At 39.2% G+C, this 24,306-nt stretch overlaps 1 protein-coding gene across 1 annotated transcript in view; it reads right to left on the minus strand.

Annotated features, from left to right (window-relative positions):
- LOC121315498 (ryanodine receptor 2-like) overlaps window positions 1-24,306 on the minus strand; it is a 247,360-nt gene that overhangs the window by 82,029 nt on the left and 141,025 nt on the right. The window contains exons 19-30 of the mRNA XM_041249629.1: window positions 21,952-22,193; window positions 19,979-20,171; window positions 17,203-17,419; window positions 15,786-15,890; window positions 13,494-13,597; window positions 9,048-9,131; window positions 6,887-6,992; window positions 4,400-4,547; window positions 2,669-2,877; window positions 1,928-2,102; window positions 1,158-1,366; window positions 533-882 (exon numbers count right to left, since the gene is read on the minus strand). Coding sequence (XP_041105563.1) covers window positions 533-882; window positions 1,158-1,366; window positions 1,928-2,102; window positions 2,669-2,877; window positions 4,400-4,547; window positions 6,887-6,992; window positions 9,048-9,131; window positions 13,494-13,597; window positions 15,786-15,890; window positions 17,203-17,419; window positions 19,979-20,171; window positions 21,952-22,193 — 2,142 coding nt within the window. The remainder of the gene's footprint in view (window positions 1-532; window positions 883-1,157; window positions 1,367-1,927; window positions 2,103-2,668; window positions 2,878-4,399; window positions 4,548-6,886; window positions 6,993-9,047; window positions 9,132-13,493; window positions 13,598-15,785; window positions 15,891-17,202; window positions 17,420-19,978; window positions 20,172-21,951; window positions 22,194-24,306) is intronic.

Consider the following 24,306-nt stretch of genomic DNA (forward strand, 5'->3'; position numbering starts at 1 on the left):
ATGTGTGCGGCACAGTATATACGGTTGATATGTGCTCCTGGAAGAATTACCATAAAGACTTTGTATAAGCCAATTTTCTAGGCATTTCTGCAGGGCATTTAAAACAAAAGGGGAGAGCGACATATGTGCATGTGTGTTTAATATTAAATTACTGTACCAGTGCCACAATGGGATTACTACAGCCACAGTTATTATGGCTCACACAAACTTAACTGTCAGCATCCCGTTTATTTGTTTCAGGATATAAAACAAAAACTGTGTTTTCCTAAAGTCTCAAAAAGGGGGGAGTGACTTTTACGCAGGTGCATATGATTAGTATCAGATGAACGTTGACAGTTTCGTTCAAACACCAGCCCTGTGTGAGTTAAATCATCCATTACTTTAAATCAAACTGTAAAATATACTGTTTAACTAAAAAAAAAACTTAACAAAACACTTGTGTTTGTCAGTGTCTTTTGTGTTTAATTCATTTTTAGCAGTACTGTGTGTAGGGCAACCTTGTATCTGACAATTAACACACTGAAACACAAACCTCTGTTTCAGTCGAGACGGTTTCTCTTGTGTGTAATCTTTATGATTGTTGAACTCGTCCTTCAAACTTTCCTTCTCTTTCTCTGGCCCGATGGAGCCCAAGTGCCCATGGGCAGTTTTCATGAGGACTTCAAAGTCAGAGTCTGCATCAAAATCTTCAAGGTCCTTCTTTGGTGAGAAGAAGCTGCTGCTTAGACTGCCCCCTGCTGTTCTAGTGAAGCTCTCTGCACACTCCACCGGCATGCTCAGACGGTAGAAAAAAATGTCAGTGTGGCTGTTTTGAGATCCAAATGACCTCTGAGTGACCTTCAAACATGGAGAATTGTCAATGGTCCCATCTATTCTCGTCACCTGTTTGAGAAAAAAAAAAGAATACAATGTGGGACACATGAAATTACAACAAACTTTGTTGAGTACCAAAAACTGTTCACTGTAATGAATGACTGTATAAAATTCTCAGATATCAGCCAGTCTGGTTCTGAGCAGATGGGTCATTAAATACACCTAAAGCAAGCAGGACTTTAGAATCTTGAAATTTACTTAAATGGTGACACAAATTTCAAGCAGACTGCCTACCCAGCTTTAACTCCTAAAAACACATTTTAATGCTTGAACTGTGTCCTCACCTCGATGTGCTCGTGGTCTGAAGGGACAGGGATGAACTGAGGCAGCCTTTTGCTTAACCACATGGTAATATCCCTGTTCATATTGACAGCAAAGGGTTCGTAGCCTTCTTGTAATCCACAGATTGTGAAGTACTTCAGGATGCTGACATCCTTCCCAAAATTCATCCTGCCCACCTGACAAACTCCGAGACTGCATACCGGAATAAAACCTATAGAAGAAAAACAATACAACACTTTTGTTATTAATAAGACCATAGCAAAGTCATAATGGAAGTTAGTGTATCTGCACACAGTACAAAAATAGTTTGGTTTCTTGAAATCTTTTTCTTCTTCTTAATAATATTAACTTTCATTATTATTGGTAATATCTTCTTTTTACTAGTCCAATCATAAATCTAATCAATGCAGTATTTCACTCTAAACAGTAGATGGCATCCATCAAATATATATATATATATATATATATATATATGATATATATTATATTATATATCTATATATATATATTATATAAAAAAATACTACAGACAGCGTATGATGCAGCAGGCAAATCTGTGAACTTCCTTCAACACAGCTCTTATGCTGCTCAGGTCTTACTATATTATATAACATAATTTCAATAGTAAAAGCTGTTTTAACAATGGGATTCACATGGTTTTAAGAAGCAGTAAGGAAATGTTTAGCTAGTACTGATCAGCTGCAATATATTAAAGAACAGCAATTAAGAACCAACCATTTAGGCAAAACAAGATGCGTTCAAAAATACTTACCTTGCAAAACTTCAAAGTCCTTGAAAGCAAGTTCTGAACCCGAATCATCAAGTAGGACTTCACCATTCAATGTAAACATCATGGTGTGCTCGTTCAAGTCTACCATACAGCCGACAACATCTCCAGCCTGCCAGGAGCGACCAAAGTGCTCATTACCCTGGTTCCACCGCTGAGCCTGAAACAAAGGGATGGCTCCAAAATATCTCCTCTCTCAATATAACATGATAATTCACCACCCATAATTAACACAGTGCAAGACTTAATTACCTTAAAAGTGTGTCATCCATGAACAATGTTTAGCTACTATTTAGGTAACCTTTCTCTGCACCAGAGACTGATCTGCACTATAATTATTTGGTGACTTACAAGGAAATTACTAGTTTTCTTTTAAAGAAAGGTCTTTTAATAGGTGTCCACACAACTCCTACAGACAAGTGCAAAATCTATCATGCAGATAACTAAATAGAGGGTTGCCCAGGGTAATTACAGGAGTGGTGAATCATGTCACAATCGTTCTTTGAGAATTGTCCATATAGAATCAATACTGAACATTTTTTGCCACTAGTTTCATATTCCGATTCACAATTAAAAAAAAAAAAAAAAAAAAAAATCAGTTTTTGCCAGAGTTAAAGTAAAAAACAAATAAACAGTGCATTGAGTTTGGATATTAAATAATTTGTTGAAAGAAGCATCCCCAATCCCTGGTAATGTATTGATCACCTTCCAGCCCTTTCTACTTACCTTGAAACCATCAAACACAAAGGCCTGGTCATCTGAGCCCAGCTCTTGATCTGGCAGGCATCCGGGCCTTGCCCAGCCGACGCGCATCTCCCCAGCAGTCACTGCTTCAAACTCAAAGTACCACTTGCCAGCGTTCACAGCGTAGGTCTTCTCAGCACGAAAAATGCGGAACCTCTCTGCTGAAATACTGCCGATGTCAGATCTTGCAGCTGAAGATTAAATGGAGGGTTAATGCAAAAATCACAGTTACACCTTACAAAATGTAATTCCAGCAAAAATTACATTGCAGCAGAGCAGTAACCACAAATTCCACTTATTATAACACATTCAGACAGGTATCCTGCCATTATTAAAAAAAAAAAACTATTAAAAAAAACACATGCAGTGTTGGAATGTGTATATGCTTCCCTCAAAGTTATTCCAAAGCACACTGGTGAAATTCACATATTAATTCTAATCTAATTACGAATTAGAGCGTGCAGCCTCGGTGCATGCTTAGCAATTGATCCCCTGTAATTCAAAAGTAAATGTTGCTGAGGCAGTGAATGCTGTAGGCTGAAAATGTAACTCTAAGTAATATCTGCTTTCAGATTTGAATGATTGATTAGACATACTTTTCCGACAAGATAGCTCTTCATTCCGGTCTATCACTGTCTTTTTTTTATGGTTTTCAGTCATATGACTGTTTTAATGACTGCTCCAATTTCATTAAACTAAGCCTGTTTTGAGTCTCAATGCCAAGAAGAAAAAGTGATTCATAGACGTGGGATCCTGTAGGCTGCAATTGTACGAGAGGCATATGGATTTGAAAACGTAATTACTTATTTTAAGAAGCATTTACTTGGGTTCTGAAAACCATTTGTTAATTTCCTCTTTCTATGATGAGTTTCAAATTCAAGTACTTCTCATCATGGATGCAAGTTCTTTCAGAAATGTCATCTGTCATGTATCTTGTCAGTCTAAGCCATGTTCTTTTGTTACAGAACCTAAACCTGTTTGCCTGTTACAGCTGTTCCATATTATCATTACTGTTCCATCTCTGATAGCTTATACTAGCTGGAATACCTCTTAAAGCACCAGAAGAAGCACGTACAAAGCTCTTGTACTGCTCACTGAGTTCTTTCTGATAGGTAAAATGTTGGGAATTGTTATATTATTCTGTTTAGCCCCCGTTGTCATTATCAGATATTTAATGGTTCAGTGATCTTCTGTATGATTAAAATTACAAATTGACCATTTGTGTTATGTGGCAGCCTGGCTCCAGAAGTGCAACATGAAAATCAGGGAAAAGCAAGAAATGGCCACCACTGTGCTAGAGCAGCAATAATGTGTAACACTCTAGCATATTAGACAATAAACCAAGATAGTATAGTACTGAAATTAGTAATAAATATAATCTTTTTTTTTTTTTTGAGTCACCAATTCTTTTTTATTATTTTCTACCAATTTAGAATGTACAATTATTGTTAGGCACAGCTCACTGCTTCCACCCCTGCGCTGGCTCGGGAGGGGCGAAAATGAACACATGCTGTCCTCTGAAGCGTGTGCCGTCAGCCACCTGCATCTTTACACACTGCAGGCAGTTCTGGGCAGCTTACAGGTGAGCCCGCAGGAGCCCAGCCAGATTACAGGGGTTGCTGGTGCGTGGTGAACTGAGGACACCCTGGTCATCTGTGCTCCTACAGATAAAACTGGTGCCCCACAAAAAAAAAAAAGCTGCAGAGGTCATACCATGGTCTTGGTCCGGAGCCTCCAGATTGTACCCGTACCCCAGGAGAGTGCGCACCGCCTGTCTCAGACTGTCTTTGTTGGACTTTTTAGTCCGTTCATCCAGAAGAGCGTAGGGGACAAGACGAGGGTTTCTTCTGTTCTTCACATCCTACAGAAAGCAGAGTACAATGCTCAAAGAACTTCATAATGCAATTCTACCAACTGTATTACAAGACAGGCTTTCATCTTACTTTATTTATACTAGATTTTGCATTCATCCATGTTTAAACCAAGGGGCCGGTATTGGAATATAGCAATTAAAAGTACCTATAAAATCCTATGGCAGAAAGACTAGTGGAAACTTTGGCCATCAAATATTATTTTTGTACTGCTAAATATACCACTATAGGAACTTAAGGACTATACTTTTCCTAAACATAAGCAACAAAGATTTTCATTGTCATCCTTTTATTTCAATGAAAACAACAGTTCTGTACATAAAGAATAGCTTTGTGAAAGAATCCATCATTTTTGTGTCTGTATCAAGTCCATTAAGTTACATTTCAAAATGGCTGCACATAAAGTAGTTGACTCCAGTGCATACAGCCTCTAAAATGCATTTAACCATAAATGTCTTATACAGTTACGATTCAAAATCTAAAATTGAAGAGGGTCTGTCCTGAATCCTTCAGCTGACAATAAAACCTATTTTACAAGGAAGATTTGGCTACATAAGAAGTAAAACTGTTTAACAGATTAATTTAAAAAAATATTCAGCGAAAAAAGGCACTATACAGAGCATTTAAAAAGAACCAAAAACAAAGTACACAGAAAGAGTACTTGGAACTGCAAACACAAGTCAAAAAGGAAGTTAGAAAGGCTAAAACCAATTCCAATTTTGTTTTTCCAATAATATAACAGCAAGACAACATTCAAAGAGGAGGTTAAATGTCTAAGAGATACACATGGCAAAATCATAGACGAACAGAAATAAATAGCAAATATATTAAATGTTTACTTTTCACAAGTTTTTACAAAGGAGGATACGGACAACATACTCCACATGTCATCCAGTTCCTATCCAGTTTTAAATAACTTCAGCATAACAGAGGCAGAAGTGTTAAAGGGACTAGGAGCTCTTAAAATAAACAAATCCCCTGGGACAGATGAGACTTGTTAGATTTGCAGATGACACAAAAATAGGAGGCGTGGCAAACACTGATGCAGCAGCAGAGGTCATTCAAAATGATCCAGACAGCATTCAGAACTGGGCAGACACATGGCAAATGACACTTAATGGAGAAAAGTATAACGTTAAGATCACTTTGCTAATGTCCCCCCTGCAAAGTTCTCAAGATCATCAGTTTAAATTTCCTTTTCTCCATTTGAGTTGTTTGAGGAACCACCTTCTTGTGTGCCTTGCCTCAACATCAGAAATTCCTGGAGACACTCTGGAAAAGTGTAAGGTACTGCACACAGGCAATAAAAATGTGCATTATAATACCATATGGGAGATACAGAAATTGGAGAAGGAATCTATGAAAAAGACCTAGGAGTTTTTGTTGACTCAGAAATGTCTTCATCTAGGCAATGTGGGGAAGCCATAAAAAAGGCCAACAAGATGCTTGGATATATATTGAAAAGTTCTGAACTTAAATCAAGGAAGTATGTTAAAACTTTACAATGCATTAGTAAGACCTCATCTAGAACACCATGTTCAGTTCTGGTCACCTCGCTACAAAAAGGATATTGCTGCTCTAGAACGAGTGCAAAAAAGAGCGACCAGAATTATTCCTGGTTTAAAAGGCATGTCATATGCAGACTGGCTAAAATAAGACTACTCCACTATCTGATTCAAGCATTCAAAATTCTAAAAGGTATTGACAATGTCGACCCAAGGGACTTTTTCAACCTGAAAAAAGAAACAAGGCCCAGGGGTCACAAGTGGAGATTAGATAGCAGGGCATTCAGAACAGAAAATAGGAGGCACTTTTTTACACAGATAATTATGGTAATCTGCAACCAACTCTCCAGTAATGTTGTTGAAGCTGATACCCTGGGATCCTTCAAGAAGTTGCTTGATGAGATTCTGGGGTCGATAAGCTACTAACAACCAAACGAGCAAGATGGGACAAATGGCCTCCTCTCGTTTGTAAACTTTCTTATGTTCTCACAGAAGTTTAAGAGGGGACACCAAAAGAATCCTGTCTGTTATCACAGAATGATTTATTCATACAGTACTTCTACAATATCTACTTGTCTTAACAGATAAATCAATAAAGGTGTTTATTGACAACAGAATCACTATGAACTGATGAATCACACTTTGCTTTTCTATAAAAGGCAGTCAAGAAAAGGCTGAGAAATTCTCGGCATGCTTTGATTTAATCCAGAGTTACTTCAACCGCAGCATTGGGGTGGTAAACCACAGAGCGCTGATATTTACCCTGCAGTTATCTCATTAAAATTGATTAAAAAAAATTAATTGGTTTCATTCTGGCAGATCACCATTCTCCAACCCCCCTCATCCCCCTCTGTGGGGGTGGGGTAGTCGCGGACAGATATAGTGTATATCACCATAAGGGTGGTACCCCCGGTCGTGTGGGTGGACGACCTAAGGTATTCAGGTCGGAACGGCCATACGCCAGGGCCCCAGGTCTGTGTGCGTTGCACGCAAGAGTTCCACCATGTCGAATAGGTGGTAGCCGAAGGACCCAACTTCAGTCGAAATTGTACCGAGTCCAGGTACCCCCGACCGAACATGGGAGGACTATCGAGTATCGACACGTTTTTTTGTTGCAATTCTAGTGAAACGATTACAGGGGGGAGTTTCAAGAGTTCTAGTAGTCAAAATTTTTCTCCATTTGAGTTGTTTGAGGAACCACCTTCTTGTGTGCCTTGCCTCAACATCAGAAATCCCTGCAGACACTCTGGAAAAGTGTAAGGTACTGCACACAGGCAATAAAAATTTGCACTATAAATATCATATGGGAGATACTGAAACTGAAGAAGGAATCTATGAAAAAGACCTAGGAGTTTATGTTGACTCAGAAATGTGTTCATCTAGACAATGTGGGGAAGCTATAAAAAAAGGGCCAACAAGATGCTTGGATATATTGTGAAAAGTGTTGAATTTAAATCAAAGGTCATGTTAAAACTATACAATGCATTAGTAAGACCTCATCTAGAATACTGCGATCAGTTTTGGTCACCTCGCACAAAAAGGATACTGCTGCTCTAGGAAGACTGCAAAGAAGAGCGACCAGAATTAATTGTAAAAGGCATGGCATATGCAGACAGGCTAAAATAATTGAATCTATTCTGTCTTGAACAAAGAAAACTACGCGGTGACCTGATTCAAGCATTCAAAATTTGAAAAGGTATTGACAATGTCGACCCAATGGACTTTTTCGACCGAAAAAAAGAAACAAGGACCAGGGGTCACAAATGGAGATCAGGCAAAGCGGCATTCAGAACAGAAAATAGGAGGCACTTTTGTACACAGCGAATTGTGAGGGTCTAGAACCAATTCCTCTGGGATCCTCCAAGAAGGACGTGCAAGATGGGCCGAATGGCCTCCTCTCATTTGTAAACTTTCTTATGTTCTTATGTTCTCGAAAGGTAGTCACGATCAAGGTTTAAAGAAACTTTAAGGGGATGACTATGCAGGTTAAAGGCAGAATTTTTGGGGGCTGCCATTTTTAAACCGCTGTCTGTGGATAACCACTGAGGTACAAAATCAACACATAGTTTTCCCAGGAAAGTAACTGATACAGCTACTAAATGCAGGTTAGCACAGAGGTTCACTGAGAGGAATGTATGCTATGTGCAACACCATACTAGAACCCATCTTGCTCTACGTAAGTTATGATTTTATTTCCATTTAAACTGTAGTGTTCCAAATTTTCGGTTTTTATCTTTTAAAAAACTTCCCGGGAATTTTTCGTTTATTTTACATATATTAAAATAGGAATACAACCAGTAAAAATGTGTTTTTAATAGAAGCATTGGTAAAACTCAGAGGAAAAATCTCAGCATACACACTTTACATGTGGAATATGATGCGTAGCAGCTCTGGGTTCTGATTAAGTTTAATGTCCCTGGCATGTCTGATGAAGCAGAATCTGTCAAGTCCACATTTTTCCAAGTTAGCTAGTAGTTTGCGAAGATTTAGGCAACTGCTGTGCTGACGGAAATAGTATCTGCTGAAGGTTTATTCACCTTGAAATCATAAAAAGAAAAGAAAATTGACAGAACTGGACAGTGCAAGCCATCGGCAGATGCGTCAAAAAATCAGACTGGATATTTTCATCAATGCGTTCCATAAGATTACCAACTAAAGCATCACCATTTTCTGTCAAATAATTACAATTAGGTTTTAGTCAGCCTCTATCAATTTCTGGTTTGTCTGCTTTTTTTCCTAAATCTGAATCATGTACACAACTAAAGACTCAGTAATGTCTTAAAAAAGCAATGACTCTTATTTCCATTGACTAGCATGAGGATCTTTGTAGCTATCACTTAACATAGGAAGAGAGCTGATGAGAGTTGTTTTTAGTTCATAACAGGTCAGGTGCATTTCACTTCCAGAACATGCACCATTCCAACAAAGAGAACTTAAAGTTATCCCAAAGCAGCAGCTAACAAGAAAACAAAGACTTTGACTTACTTAGTGGGGAGCTTGAGGTTCTTCACTTTTTCCTCTGCATGCTCATCAGCAATTCCTACATGGCAGCCTAAAGCAAGAAGTGTCCTTTAAAAAAGAAAAAGAAGGATTCAATTAATAAATAATGATGTATACTTGGGACAAGCAAATTACACAACCTTTATTTCCCTTTGTTGGTGAAATGATCAAATATCTCTTTATTCTTCACTTTGTAATATCTTACATTTGTACAGTTATCTATTTAGTTGTAAAGATCCAGTATCCCACAATCATGGTTACACTACAAAACAAACCCTTAGTGATTGTTTACTGTATGCGTCCACATTTAAGAACAAACTTGCTGAACACCTTGTTTGGAATCAGTTTGTTTACCTTCCCAAATATAGGTGCTGATGTGGTCAACCTAGACCCTGCTGGGATAAGTCATAACTGGATTTTTTCGGAGAATTTTACAATACCAGCGAACCCTCCTGGATTGCATCAACCACTAATCCTGGGAAAACCAATTGATAATGCAACTCAAGGGGATTCCTGACTGCTGTAAAATGCTCTTTCTAAGGCTATTGGTATAGGTTGATTAAATCCACCACTCGATCAAACAGGCATTCTCTTGCAACTTCTTGCCATGAAGGTTATATAGGATATCTTCAATCTCTATTGTGGCTCAGGCAGCTAGTTAGACTATGGTGTTGTTTTGCCAATTTGGACTTTGACCTTCTAGTCTCTCTAGTCTTATTTCAGACAGAAATAATTAATCTATATTAAAAATAAATAAAATAAATAAATAAATAAATAAATACAAACACTGGAGTTAACACTTCCATGCTGCAATCTATTGCAAGGGTCATTAAAATGTGGCAGACTCAAATAAAAAGATTTTGCCAATATGGAATTTAGATCTTTCTTTGATCACAGGAATTTATATTTAAATAGATCACCACATAATGACATCATACCTAGAGCTTAAACTGATGCCATATGATTTTAGAAACAGAAATAAAAAAAGTATTTTTTCAGTGGACAGTCTTAACAGAATTCCAGATCAAAAATCTTCATCAAAATCAATCGCCATGTCTTCTATCAAAACTATAAATTAAAGTTTGACATTTTTATTGAAAGCAAATCAGTCCCCAACCACAAAATATAACTTTGTCAATTCTACACAGCAGACCACAAATATGGTTTCACAGAACTGTGCTGAACTCTCAGATACAATCTTAGAGCCCAAACAAACGCTTTTACTGAAACTTTATATTTGCAGGTTATAAAAATGAATATACTTGTGCTACCCAGTTTATACATGTGCTAACTAGCTGCTATTTTGACTGCATAAAGTTTGATTCCTATCGAGGAGAACTGTCCATACAAATAAGCAATGTGTTTTGAAATACTCCCAAGCTTTAAACATCTAATGCTTCTCCCATGCAAATCTCTGAACTGTTCAGCCTGTGGCTTGTAAAGATTTGATTTCCATTACATGACAGTAGATGTTGAACTTCATGCTGATTTCAACACAGCTCTCGCGAAGATAAGCACCAACTAAGACGTACCTTTGCAGTAAACTAATCTGATGATGTAGATATCCTTCTGTCTGGTGTTGATTGCTGAAGTGTAATGCTGGCTCCAGGGATCAGCTCATTTTGCCTCCCCAGAGCATCTGCACACACAGTGGCTGCGATGCTGGCTCCGGGGATCAACCCAGCGCGGTGTCCCCAGCGCATCAGCATGACAACCGTCTGGATTGAGCTAAGTAGGGTACATCTCTGGGGTCTTCAAGTGGTCATCTTCCATCCTCTGTGTTTCGTTGACTAGCCCACAACACCTTAAGAGGGCTCGACAGTGATTCTGGCGTCCCAGCATCACCCCCCCCCCCCCCCCCCACCCCACTCAGCTCAGCCCAGCTTACTTACCTGTACATCAGCATTGCTTTCTTTCTACTGTGCTTAAGATCCCCATCCAGAATCTTTCCATCTCAACCACACCCAGTTGCTGCTCCTTTCTGCTGCTTCAGATAAGTTCTTCACTGTGCGACGCAACTCTTGGTCACTGAACCCGACGTCTCTGAGAAACAGGTTGTACACTTTGCCACAAATCCTCGACAACCCAGGTTGTACACTTTGCCACCAATCCTCGACAACTTGGACTCTCCATCCTCACTGTTCCTCTTCAGCAGCTAGTTGAGCATACCGAAGTTTCTTCCTCTCATACACACCTGATCCTCTCCTCCTGCTTTTGCACCTCATGGACTACCAGCTTCCTCCGTTGAGCTGGTGTTGCCTTGTGCCATGTAGGAGGAGCTTAATTGAGACCAAAACCTCCTTTTCCATGCTGAACTTGCCCCATAATATCTCTGATTCGAAGGGCCGCCTTAGCATCTTCCACAGCTTTCTTTGCCGTCCATTTTCTTCCAGTTTTCAACACAGGTGCTGTCTCCCTTACGCATTTGTTGCATGAATCTACTAACGTCATTTCCAGTCGGACTTTGGCGCACTTAAACTCCTCAGTTAGAGCAGAGATTGGTAGCTGCAGTATTCCTTTACAATAAAGTCCCACGCTGCTGGAACTCCCAACCATTTCCTGACGTATGAAATGATTAAAGCTTCCAGCTTCTCAACTGTTGTCAAGGAAACCGCGTACACAGTCAGTGGCCACAGCAGTCTTGGCAGTAGACCAAACTGAAAGCACCAGAGGTTCAGTTTGCCAGGTAAAGCACTGCTGTCTATGTTCTTCAACCCTTCCACTGCTTGTTGTCTAACTTCTCCCACACGAACTATGTCCTTTAGATCCCCGTCATACCATCTCCCTAGACTTTTCACTAGCTTCTCGGACACTGTTGGTACTGCCTCACCATTAATGTAGAACCTTTTATCTACTACTTTACCTTTAATTATAGAGATATTCCTTGATTTTGTGGGCTTGAATTGCATTTGTGCACATTCAATGTTATTGGTTAGTTTGCCCAATAACCGATTAGTGCAGGTTACTGCACGAATTTGGGGTAGTCGCATTCCAGAAGCCAAGCACTCTCCTTCCACTACCCATTTTGATGCCCTAATAATTACTTCCATTGCCATGGTAAAAGCCAGTGGAGAAATGGTACATCCTGCTATTATTCCAACTTCTAGGCATTACCATGTAGTGCTGAATTCTGAAGTTGAAAAACTAAATTGCAAATCTCCAAAGTAGGCTTTCACTAAATTTGTTATTGTCATCGGTACGCTGAAAAAATGAAATGCTGCCCAAAGAAGTTCATGTGGCACTGAACCATATGCATTAGCCAAATCGAGGAATGTCACATGGAGCTCCTCCTTCTCCTTTTTTGCTGATTGAATTTGTTGCCAGATTACACTCATGTGTTCTAAGCATCCTGGGAAACCTGGAATGCCCGCTTTTTGTACTGAAGTGTCAATGAAGCAGTTCTTTAATAGGTAGGTTGACAATCTCTGAGCCATAATGCTGAAGAAAATCTTGCCTTCTAGGATTCTAATGTTAACAACACCTGTGAGTGAAGTACTCACAGATTCATCCTACTTCTGCTACACAGTGATGCCAACAGCCAGAAGCCAACTGCTAGATTGGCTGCAGACTACAGCCTTTTAAAATGATAACAAATAGGCTCTTAGTGAATTTAGCACCAATTTAGCAATTTGGCAGTAGTATTGTAGCAATTTGGCAATCCGTAGCATCATTGCATTTGATCAAAAAAGGTAAAGTAATTTCAAAGTATCAAAGCGTTATTTACATTATGACTTTTATTTTGCACACAAATTTGCCGGGAGATGTAGTTTTTTTAAGTGATGACTAATTTGTCAGAACTAAATACAATTTTCTTTATTGGCAGGAACAGAAAGCATGAGGCTTGCACTTGCTGTTTAAAGTCAGCTAAGTACCTAGCTACACAAGATTTGCTGACTGATTTACTTTCCCTAGTGTTAAGGTTACAGCGGAGAAGGGGAATTTCGTTTTTGAGATGGGGTTGTTTTTTTTAGTATTGCTCATTATCATTCGAAACACAGTTATTACGAATCACAAATCACTATTACTACGAATCAGTTTACACAATGGTCTCGGTTGTCTGTTAGCACTGTTTTACAAGCATAAATGTTGAACATGTCTTGGTTTTGGTTCTTCACATACATGGTTTTCATGTACAACCCTGAGAAAAAAGGGTCACATGACCTGACTATTGGAGGTAAACTGAGTTACCACACAGGAAGTGCTTTCATACCAGAAAGCAGCAGCAGCTTTAACTTCTATAATAAATAAAACACAGGCAAAGAACCAAAATATCCAGCAGAAAAGGAGGGCCAGTAATAATATTGTTAGTGCTGTCAAAATGTGTGGAAACTGATTAGCACTGCTGCACATCGCTCTATTGTACATTTGGGCTTCCAATGACTTCCAATCTAAAAGAGGATTACAAAGGAATAATACGATCTGGAAACTCACTTGAGCGTCTCGAGAGACATCTGTAAGTTGTAATTCCTCTCTTGCTCCGGCAGCTTGCAGAACTCCACCAGACACGGGTGTTGTCTTTTGTTGTCATCTCTGACCTACACACAGACAGTGAGAATGAATTACAGGTTTTAATACTACTGTACATGCATACTGTCATCAGTCTTAGTCCATCTGTGTTTTAATCTCATTGATTATGTGCAGTTATGTTAGTTAGCAGAAAAGCATGATTGTGTGGCTGTGTAATACAGTTCCTGTGTTGTGTATAATAAGGTTTTCAGAAATTCTGTATTGCTGAAGTGCATGCACAAATTGTGAATTGTTATTGAGCTGGCTTGTTTTAAAAATTCTCCCCTTATCGAACTGCAGCTTTATCTGCTGACAGTGCCAATAAAATGTAAGCACAATTAGATGTTTGATTTGCAAAGGATAAGTACCAAAACAATCATATTTTAAATATCTAAAAAGTGTCTTGTCTTACAGTATCTAGACACTTAGATACATAGGTAAAATTATTCACATTACTGGTCATTTTGTAAATACTAAGAAAAAACAACAACAAAAAAAAAAGTGCAAACCATAAAATGTAGCCTACATTTAGAAAATATGCTACTTTATATATCCATTATTAATTAAACATTGCCTAAATGTAATACTTCATATAATAGTTCAGTCCTTCACTCCCAAGTAAAGTGAAGTAAACTGGGGATTTAGAATCCGACACCATTTTAAGGCTATGAATATGTACAGATGTAACATGTTGTCCTTCCTTGACGATGATTAAAAAAAGAGACATTATATGCTGTGAAACACAGAAAAGTAATACAGTCTTAATCTACATTTATATCCACTGCTCAGCATCGGTGATGTGTCTTCATCTTTCTAGTCCCAATTTAGAAGTGCATTAATATCTAATGTGGCTGCAGTAGCCACAGATTACTTACCTCTTTTAAGAATAAATCGTCCTTTGGGATTGGCAGGCCAATTCCCCTATGGAGGTGTAAAACCAGCACCATGCTTCGATTACATATCGGTGAATCGATGTATCAAATTAGAACCCAGTTTGAAGTCTCCTGTGGCCGGTTAGCATTAAAACCATGATTGTACGAGTGTGCTTCTTTTAGTGCTAGTACGGTTGCTAGGATACACACTTTAGGCCTCTACATTTGCATTGGACAAGCCAAATCAGAAGTAGGCCTATTGTATTCACGTTTTTTTTATTTAAAAATTAAGTGTAAATCGAATCAAAATCTGTCGAAACGTTTGCAACAAAACCAGTTTCATCCTTATTCAACTTATTTAACTTAACATAGTTAAAGTAAGCCTATTTTATTAATAATAATAATAATAATAATAATAATAATAAATAATAATAATAATAATTGCAGTACTACTTTCCGGTGTCTGTACTTTCAGTCTCTTCTGCAGATTTTTTAAATGCGCTGCTGTACATGGCCAACTCTCAGGGAAGGCAGCATTAAATCTGCTTAAATTTCTGTGGAATCCTTTCAGCCATCCTCCACAGTTAAATATAATATAATATGTTATACATGCTATGAAATACAGTTTTTGCTACATTGTATAATTTTAAACATTACTACTGGCCATTACGATTGCCTTTGTTTGGATGTACTGAGAAATTAAGCTTTTATAGGTTATACCTGGAATATGTACTGGTAATTAGCACCTTTTATAGTCTACAATGCACCTTTGGTACTATAAACAGATGAATTTGTTTTGTGTGTGAATTAAATAACGACTAGGCCTACTAACAAAAGTTTTTGTTTTTTTTATCCTCTAACACAGCTTAATTAATTCTGGTGGTGTTTCAAGTAAATTCGATTATACATATGAATTTGGTTTATGAAAATGGGAAAATATTCTTATGCAATTCAGCCTTAGTATTTACTTTTGTGCGTAAATACATTTCCGTCCACCATTTTCTTATGTCAAATAAAAAGGAAAAATTAAAAAACAATAATTAAGATGTTAGGTTTCTTAAAAAAATAGATTTAGATCCTGTAATGAAAAATAACACTCCTAAAATACAATTAGCTGGAACCACTCACTCGCACTTTGAGTCCAATTTACACCATTGCTAAAAACAGTTACAATAATTAACCAGTTGTTTTTCTTAAGATTTAATAACAGCAAATGCACAAATATATTATCAGTTTGATGGCATTAGAATTCAGTTTTCACACCAATTATATATTATGAAATGATAATCATGACTCTTTGACATATAGCATTTTGTCCCCTCCCCACCCCCTCTCCTCTACTTACTGATCCATATGTCCAGCCAAGCTCAATCTTGTTCATTACCCAGAGTTCATGAATGTTCTCCGCCAGTTTTTCACGAATTCGATCCAAGTGAGGTGGCAATACAATCTGTAGTGTGGGGGATTAAATAAACAAATAGGAGATATTGCACAATAACACAGTATCCCATTTGCACATACATATAAAATAGCAGGTAGTAGCATAAAATGCTACTATTTGTGGAATCCCATCAAACAAAGGGTTTGATTTGGTTTGATATAAGAATGACAAATGACTAGATTTAATATCTGGCACATACACTACCATTCCACCTGTATTGGGACAGTGCACATCAAAGAGGGTAATATCTGTTCATCATAGACTGCTAACACTTATTTCCGTTGGGTAGGTATCAGTACATCAGTATTTCCTACACTAGAAGACTGTATTTTATTTGAAAAGACGCCACAAATATAACATGGTAAGTATATTCATAAAAAAAAGCATTTTTGCATTCACTACGAGTAGGGTTGAGTGCCTTTTCTCGTGCACAGTGTGTATTTTGTTGATATTTTCATACAGCCTTTCCATCTCAAACAACACTTACCGGAGCTGGCAATTTCAGAACAGATACAATTGAAGCACAGTATTGAAAAATAGTATGCAGATACAAAGCAAACATCATAAATGCGTCACAGGACAGTAAAATAAATAAATAAATAAATAAAATTGAAATGTAATTTTTTTCTCGATTCAACGTGTTGCTTGTTGCTTGGTCTAATACGTATTGCTCTGTCTCAATTAATTCATGAACACTGTGCAAATTGTTTTACTGGCAAAAGGGAATGGTTGCAAATTGTGTTATTAATAAAGTGAATGGATATATTCAAAGCACATTCTATCTAGTTGTGCTACATTAGAGCCAGTATTGCAAATGTTTTTCAAACTCATACAAAAAGAATGACCTTGAAATGTGAAGGTTACAGTCTCTCTCTCTCTCTCTCTCTCTCTCTCTCTCTCTCTCTCTCTCTCTCTCTCTCTTTTTCTCTAATATGCTCGTTGAGTATGGAAAGTACAGGATTATAAGGTCTTTTCTTAAATATGTATATCTTACTAATAAGAACTGAGAAGGGTTGCACTCTGCACACTCCAGACTGGCATAATTCATAACCCAATACGAGCTTTGACTAGGTGTGCATGCTTCAGATTTAACAATTACTACTAACTGAAATAAATTCAGTGACTGATCTCTGTCTGGTTAGGCAGTTTAATCATATTCTGCCATGCTTCTAAATAGGGAGCACTGTTTTAGAAATGCAGAATGTAATTATACAGTTTTTGGCTGGCCCCTGTATTGCGCTTCTTTCTGAAGTTGGCAAAGTTATGAAATGGTACAGTTTAGTTTACTGCAGGTAGTGTGCACGTTTCCAGGGATTTGTACCTGACTTGTGTCCACGGGCGTGGGTGTGAAGGCAGCTAGTGTGAGGCTAATGGTCGGCCCCAGCAAGTCCCGCGTGCCATTGTGGTCTAGTGTGTATACCCTGCTGGGTTCCAGTCTCATCTTCTCTCGGGGCAGCAGGGCTTCGAAGCAGGGAGCGTAACCAGGAGGAGGCAGAAACTTGAATTCCCCGTGGCGACCTCCCAGCAGGAAGCGTACTCTGTGAGGAAAAGGCAGATGTATAATGGAGCTGGCACACACCAGCACAGAGCCTCAAAACAGATCACAGCATGCAGCTCTTATCTTAAACGCACGGTTGCTTTCATGCACACTGCTGATTTTTCTTCAGGACTAAATTAAATCACATCAGACAGGAATGCCATTTTCTTAACCAATTGTCTTCACATACAGTAAGCTGTTCCGAAAACTTTTTTTCTTTTTTTTTCTTTCAGAATTACCAAGGAAAAGGCAAGCTGGTTGAGGTGGACTCTGAGGAATTAATTCCTGTCTTTCTGATGGATCTGCTGAGCAAGCAATAAAATGAACAAAAACATGCTTTAACACTTATTGGAGTGATTAATGCATGTGATGAAGACGATCTTCATTTTATGGTCAGTTATTGAGAACTATACAACAATGGAACTGACTGCCCCACTTATATCTATAGGGATTCCAAGTTGGTATATCCTGCAACATCAAAGACTTTACTTTTCACACTTAAGCTCAGCCTCCAGCCACTGAATTAAATGTTAGGTTATTATCATATATTTCTGAAATAGAAATATTAACCATTACAAATGGGTGATGTTTCTTTAAGAGCACCCAAACCTGATAACTATACCTGTTATGCTGCTTGTCAGACCCTGTAACGCTGCTAAGGGCCAGTCCCCGAGCCCATAAGAAGCCCATGAGAAGGACTCAAAGATCCTCGAGGTAAATAACTACCCACCGGTAGAACCTGCTAAAGGTGTGGGGGGAGGCCCACACCGCTGAGTTGCAAATGTCTCTGATAGATGCACCCTAGAACAAGGCCAGTGAAGTTGCCTGGCCCCTGGTGGAATGGCCAGTGATCTTCTCTGGAGGGGGCAGGTTGGCCGTGTCGTGACCACTTAGATAGCTACTGTTTTGAAACTGCCTGCCCCGTAGCAGACAAAAAGCCTTTAAAAAATTGTCCCACCAGGAAGTGAGCTCCTGGAGAGACCCCAACAATTCGTTGGCTGAGATGCCTGCAAGATAGACCTTCAAAGTCAAAGGGGATTTACCCTTGTCGAATAGGTTCTGTAAAAATTGCAGCATAACTTCTAAAGGGCAGGTCGTGTGTTTGAACCCATGCTGCAAGCAGGGCCAAACCCAGAGTTGGAGCATTGCTGGGTTGTGATGCCACAAGGTACAAGGTGTCCTGCACCTGACTGAGGAGGTTGCGTTGCTTCGGCAGCTCCCATGGCTGGCTGCTCAGGAGCTGTATCAGCGAAGAGAACCAGATTCATTTGGGCCAGAACAGGGATTTAGAAGGACCTGGGCCCTGTTTAGTTTGGTCTTCTCTAGACACAACGGGAGCAGTGCAAACAGTGAGAATGCATACAGAAGATGGTCCGGCCACTGGTGGGCTAGAGCATCTATACCCAGGGAGTCCTCGTGCTTCATGGAGAAGTACTGAGGCCAGTGGGTCCCCAAATTTCTTCCAGATGAGAGCCACTATCTCTGGGTGGAGTCTCTACGCTGAAGCACTCCGGACCCCTCTGGAGTGTAGGTCTACAGCCCAGTTGATCTCCCCAGGCAGGTGAACTGCCTTGATAGAGAGAGCAGGTGTTGATATGCCTATAGCAGAAGCCCGTGGGCCAAACATTGAAAACTGGGTAACCGTAGACCTCCTTGGTGATTTATGTGGGCCACCGCGAATGTGTTGTCTGTCTGGATCAACACATGTCTCCCTCTTACCTCCTCCAAAAAATTCTGCAGGAACAGAAAAACTGCCTGCAGCTCCAAAATATTGATGTGGTGTCCCTTCCAAGGGGGTTGCTACACTCCCTGCCCTGAGTTGGATGCATGCGTTGTGATCACCTCTCTCCTGGTGACACTGCTTAGCAGCGTGCCTAGTTGTAGTCGGCCTGAGTGACTGCAGATAGTGACGGTTCAGAGAGGGCATAGCCCTGTTTGACAGTTTTGAGCACCCATGCGTTTGTGGTGCATGAATCCCAGTGCCCACTTTTTCCACCGTCAAACTCTTTCCACCAAGCCCATTCCAGACAGTTGCCATGCTGAAGCACTAGGGAGGCCGCACTTCGGTTGATCCCTGGAGCCAACATCGCCACCGTTGTGTGTACCTAACTGGGGAGGCCACAAATGGGCTTATCCCTGTAGCCATCAACACCGTACCAATAAGGAAATCCAACTTCTGAAAAACAATGCTCTCGAGCAACTCGTACTTTAAACCCGCCCACTCCCTAAGTTGCTCACAACTGTAGACATATGAAACAGACTTGTAATTACAATGATAAACAGAGAGTGTTGTCAGTGTTATAAATTCAAGCACTCAACCACAAATCTCAGCATTAAAAAATACTGTTTTGCAAACAATGCTTCTTTTCTACAGAAACTCTACAAAGCACTAATAAATTCACCTCTTCAATTCTGCTTTCTGTTTAACAGGCATGTCCATGACTTCAACAACACAATTATGGACAAACACTTCTCACAGTGAAACTGATGGATTTCATGGTAATAACTGTTGTGCTACAGTGTTTATGAGTTATAGACCAGAATTAATAAAGTTACTAACTTTACTCCAGCAGAGAAGCTGGCAACAGGGAAAAAGAGGCCTTCTGAGTTGAAATTCTCGAACATGCCTTGAACAGGCTGCCCATTGATCCGGAACGAGATACTCGGGGCACTCATGTCCAGGCAGCAGCTGACCACATCATCGACTCTGAGAAGGTGCTGATTGGGTGAGTTTACTGTCCGGGCAATGCAGCCTGGGAAATAAATTATATTAGACACCATAAGCAAAATAGTTACAAGCTGTCTTTCTGAGGTGCAGACTTGGATGTTTTGGAATTATCTATAAACTAAGGTTCTACTTTTTGTTCCATCTTTCAATTACAATGTTCAAAACATCTCTGATTTGGTGGATGCCATGTATGTTTTGAACTTGATTGATGACTTTGCAAAGCATGACCTTTATGCTTCTTTTTACCAAGCAAGATGTTTTAGCTAGTATTACTTAACGTATAGTAATTAGTCTATGACTTGGCCACAGTAAGAACCTCACTATGTAGATTCAGCACATTGTGGGGTCTGTTTTTGTTTTACCTGTGACATTTACACTTGATTGCCTGCAAACAGAAATGCACACAAAGGCAACAACAGACGAAGGCAACAACATACAATAGCACAATATTAAATGCTGAAAAGGATTTACCATTTATCCTATTAATACAAACACAACCTCTTTTAATGCCCTAGATTTCCTAGACAAGCAAACATGTCACTTATTTAGTTTCCTGCCTAATCCAATATGTGTCTGGTTAATTCAAATCAAATAAATGTATTACATTTATGGTGAAGAGAAAGGCAGTAATTATCTAACACCTACAGCAAGAAGCAAACAAAACTATCTGTCTCTATTATCATTTTGATCAATACATACCTGATCTGTTTTTATTAATGTATAAGCCTAAAACCACTACTGTAGTAATAATCTGATGTGTTGACATACTTGGATTCTTAATGTCAGAATTATTGAATAGGGTAGTGACACTGAATAATACATAAACAATATCTGTACATGTTTTAATATTATAAATGTGCATTATTACTCTGTAAACAACCAATAATAGTGTACAGTAATATAACCTTTTGTAGCAGGGGGAGATCTGTGCTGACTCTGCTGGCGTGTTCACAGTGCTGCAGGAAGAAGGCGGCAGTCGTCCAATAACCACCTGTGAGTCATGGCACTGACACGGGGAGGTGGGAAAGTGGGTGTGTGGACTTTCCACCTCTCTGAATGGCTGAGAGGCAAGTCTTGGGAGATTGTTAGCCCTATAAGATAATGCTCTGCTGTTTCCTCACGTCTACCCTTTTAAACGCGCCGAGAGTGCGGAAGCGCTGGTCCAGGACCGAGAACCAGTCAGGAGAGAACGAAACTGAGTGTTTCAGAGCGAGACAGTGAGGGCGGGGAACCCTTGGGCAGATCCCGGAATATTGTATCCAAGCAGGCTAGTTAGCCTGCAGCGTAGGTCGGTGATCCAGGTCGCACGGGCAGCACCTTTTCTTTGTAGTTTTGTTACCGTTTTATTTTCCCTGTTTCTTTGTGCCTTTGATTTTTGCATTATTGTTTTGAAGCACCTGCAAGTGCACCTGGACTGTTTACCATTGCTTGGTATTCCCGTGGTTCTGTTTACCATAGTTGGTAAGCAGACCACGGACCAACAGCGCCCTCTGCGGGCTAAAGAAACCCAAAGCACCTCTGAAATAAAACTGGGCACCTGTGCGGTGTTGTCAAGTTCACCTGTCTGTCTCCTGAGTCAGTGAATTACCCACCACCCTTCCACACCTTTATTATAGGGAAATTCCATGTAACTATATTTGTAAAGCATTTGCATGCTGATAAATGTACATGCAAATAACTGCAATGCACTTACCTGCTACTCTCAGTTGGACAGTGTAAGCTTGGATAAAGGCCACATACACAAATTCTTAAAGGAAAAGGAATTGCGTGCCAGGAATTCTGAAAATACATAAATAAAGTCTTACCTGACCACAGGTGCAGACCGTCAAACCCGTAGGAGTAAAGATCGTCTCCAACGCCATTGCCGCCCCAGCCTTCCCCGCCCCCTGGATATGGAGAATACCCGTCTGTGGAGGCCCAGCCTATTCGCAGGTGAGTGGCCTCTGCTGTTACGAAGGTTTCCACATGATCCACTATTAGTTCATAGTACCACTTTCTGTACTGGGCAGAGCCTTCACTGATTCCCAGGAAGATATTTGGCCGCATGCTACATAAATTAAAAACCATGAAAAAGCAGTCAATAATAATAATAATAATAATAATAATAATAATAATAATAATAATAATAATAATAATAATAATAACAGCATTTCAGATCCACTTGTGTTGAACCCAATGCTTTAGTTTTAGGTTCCACTAAATTAGACTCAACATAAGTTCATAAAATACAGCCTCAGAAGTGCTCACAATATTTTAATGACCAACCAACCTATGACACAAATAATATATGTACCACTCATAACATATTGACAACATGTCAAGGAGGCTGCTTATTATACACTGTTTAAAAGAAAAGAAAGCTGGGTTCTTCCTTTCATGCCTTAAAATCTTCAATGTAACACTTTTTACTTGTATTTTCTATAAATGTAAGTATTGTTGTAGCCAAAAGCACCTTAAACGTATGTATTAAAAAAAGTGTCTCCTTTGTAACTGTAAGCAAACAAACAAACAAAAAAGTTGCTTCTTGGTAACCGTTATGGTTTTGCAGTCCAAAAACACTTAGAATCAGTTATTAGTTCAGCAGGGGTGTATTTTACTTTGAATGCCTTGTTTTTGCAGTAATGTTCAAAAATATTACCACCTTTTCCCTGCATGGCTAAATTAAATTGGTTTAGGTGTGTGAATAAATCTGCAAGTTATGCCAATGACAGAAGCTAATTCTTATCAGTAAAAACATCAGCAGGAGGGGGTCTATTTTCATTTAAGGAAAGATCACTTCTTCTCGAAGCTCAAAGAGACGTTGTTGCATCCTTCCACGAGAGACCCAACGCACTTTAGTGTGTACTAACAACTGCTAATGATCGGCTCCTAATTCAGAACACAGAGCTTGGAAGCATCAAGAATTCAAAGCACTGGTCTTAATATAATTCACAATTTTGACAGCTTTAATTAAAACATTGTGAAGTTCAGCAGACATTTTCTTACATGCCAGAGCTTCACAGTGTAGGAAGCAGTGATGCCACACAGCTCCAGGGGCACGATCTGCATGAGTTTTACAATGCCAGACTTCCTACCAGTCATTGCAGCAGCCCCATCCATTGCAATTCCCACACAGTTCTGCCATTTCAGCCCTTGAGACTGAAAGTATTTATCCAAAGCACTGAAAATGTCTTGTGATGTGGATCTTGTCGGAAGTTCATGGCACATTAAAAGTTCTTCATGAAAGTCACCCCCCCCGCCCCCCCCATATGTAGCATACAAACACCAGAAGTACAGCGCAACCAGCAATGTCTGTGGATTCATTCAACTGTATAGAAAACTTGCTGATGATTGCATAAATTCAATAAGCTGGCATTTTATATCTTGGGATAAATCATCTATCTGTCTAGTAATTGTATTGTTGGAGAGTGGAACTGTCTTTAACTTTTCTGCAGCACTGGTGCCCAGCATTTCATTGCACATGTCGATTGGTAGTATTAGTTCCTCATCAATCATGTGCATTTTTTATTTTTTTGCAATATGCAAAAATATACGTTGGACTAATGAATGCACGTAGAATGGAAAATAAAGGAAACAGCTGTTATTATCAAGGGATTTCAAGCCAACCTAAAAAATAATAAACAGCATCAAGCGTTGGAACTCAATTGTTTGGATTACCCTGACCAGCACATCAAAAATCCCTTTTCACAAATATTGGTTTGGATTTTTGAATGGTTATATTCAGCTTCAAAAGTAATCGTTGTTGGGAACGACATAACCTGAAAACAAGCACTGTATAAAATGTGCTTTGCCAATGCAATCAACTGTGAAGCTGACAAAATCAATAATTAATGTACTGTGGTAAAACCATTATTAAAATACGGTTGCATATGCAGCTTCCTTTCTTGGTGTTGACTTGTTGTTTGTCTAGATGTACCCCTGAATGTTAGAATCAGGAACAAGTATTAGCGACAGTAGCATTATCTTGGAAAATGAGGCACAAAAACACAGAGAAAAAATCTACAAAGATTACATTAACAAGTTATGCTACTTGTATGTCATTCCCTTATTAAAGTTTACCACAGTATATAAGCTTTCGCAATGCTGTATTGTATTTGCTATGATTCTGCTATGGTATACTTTTATAAGCGACAAAGCACTTAATTCTCAAAATGGTTTTA

The sequence above is a fragment of the Polyodon spathula genome, chromosome 5, assembly GCF_017654505.1.
Source record: "Polyodon spathula isolate WHYD16114869_AA chromosome 5, ASM1765450v1, whole genome shotgun sequence".
In the NCBI taxonomy this organism is placed as follows: Eukaryota; Metazoa; Chordata; class Actinopteri; order Acipenseriformes; family Polyodontidae; genus Polyodon; species Polyodon spathula.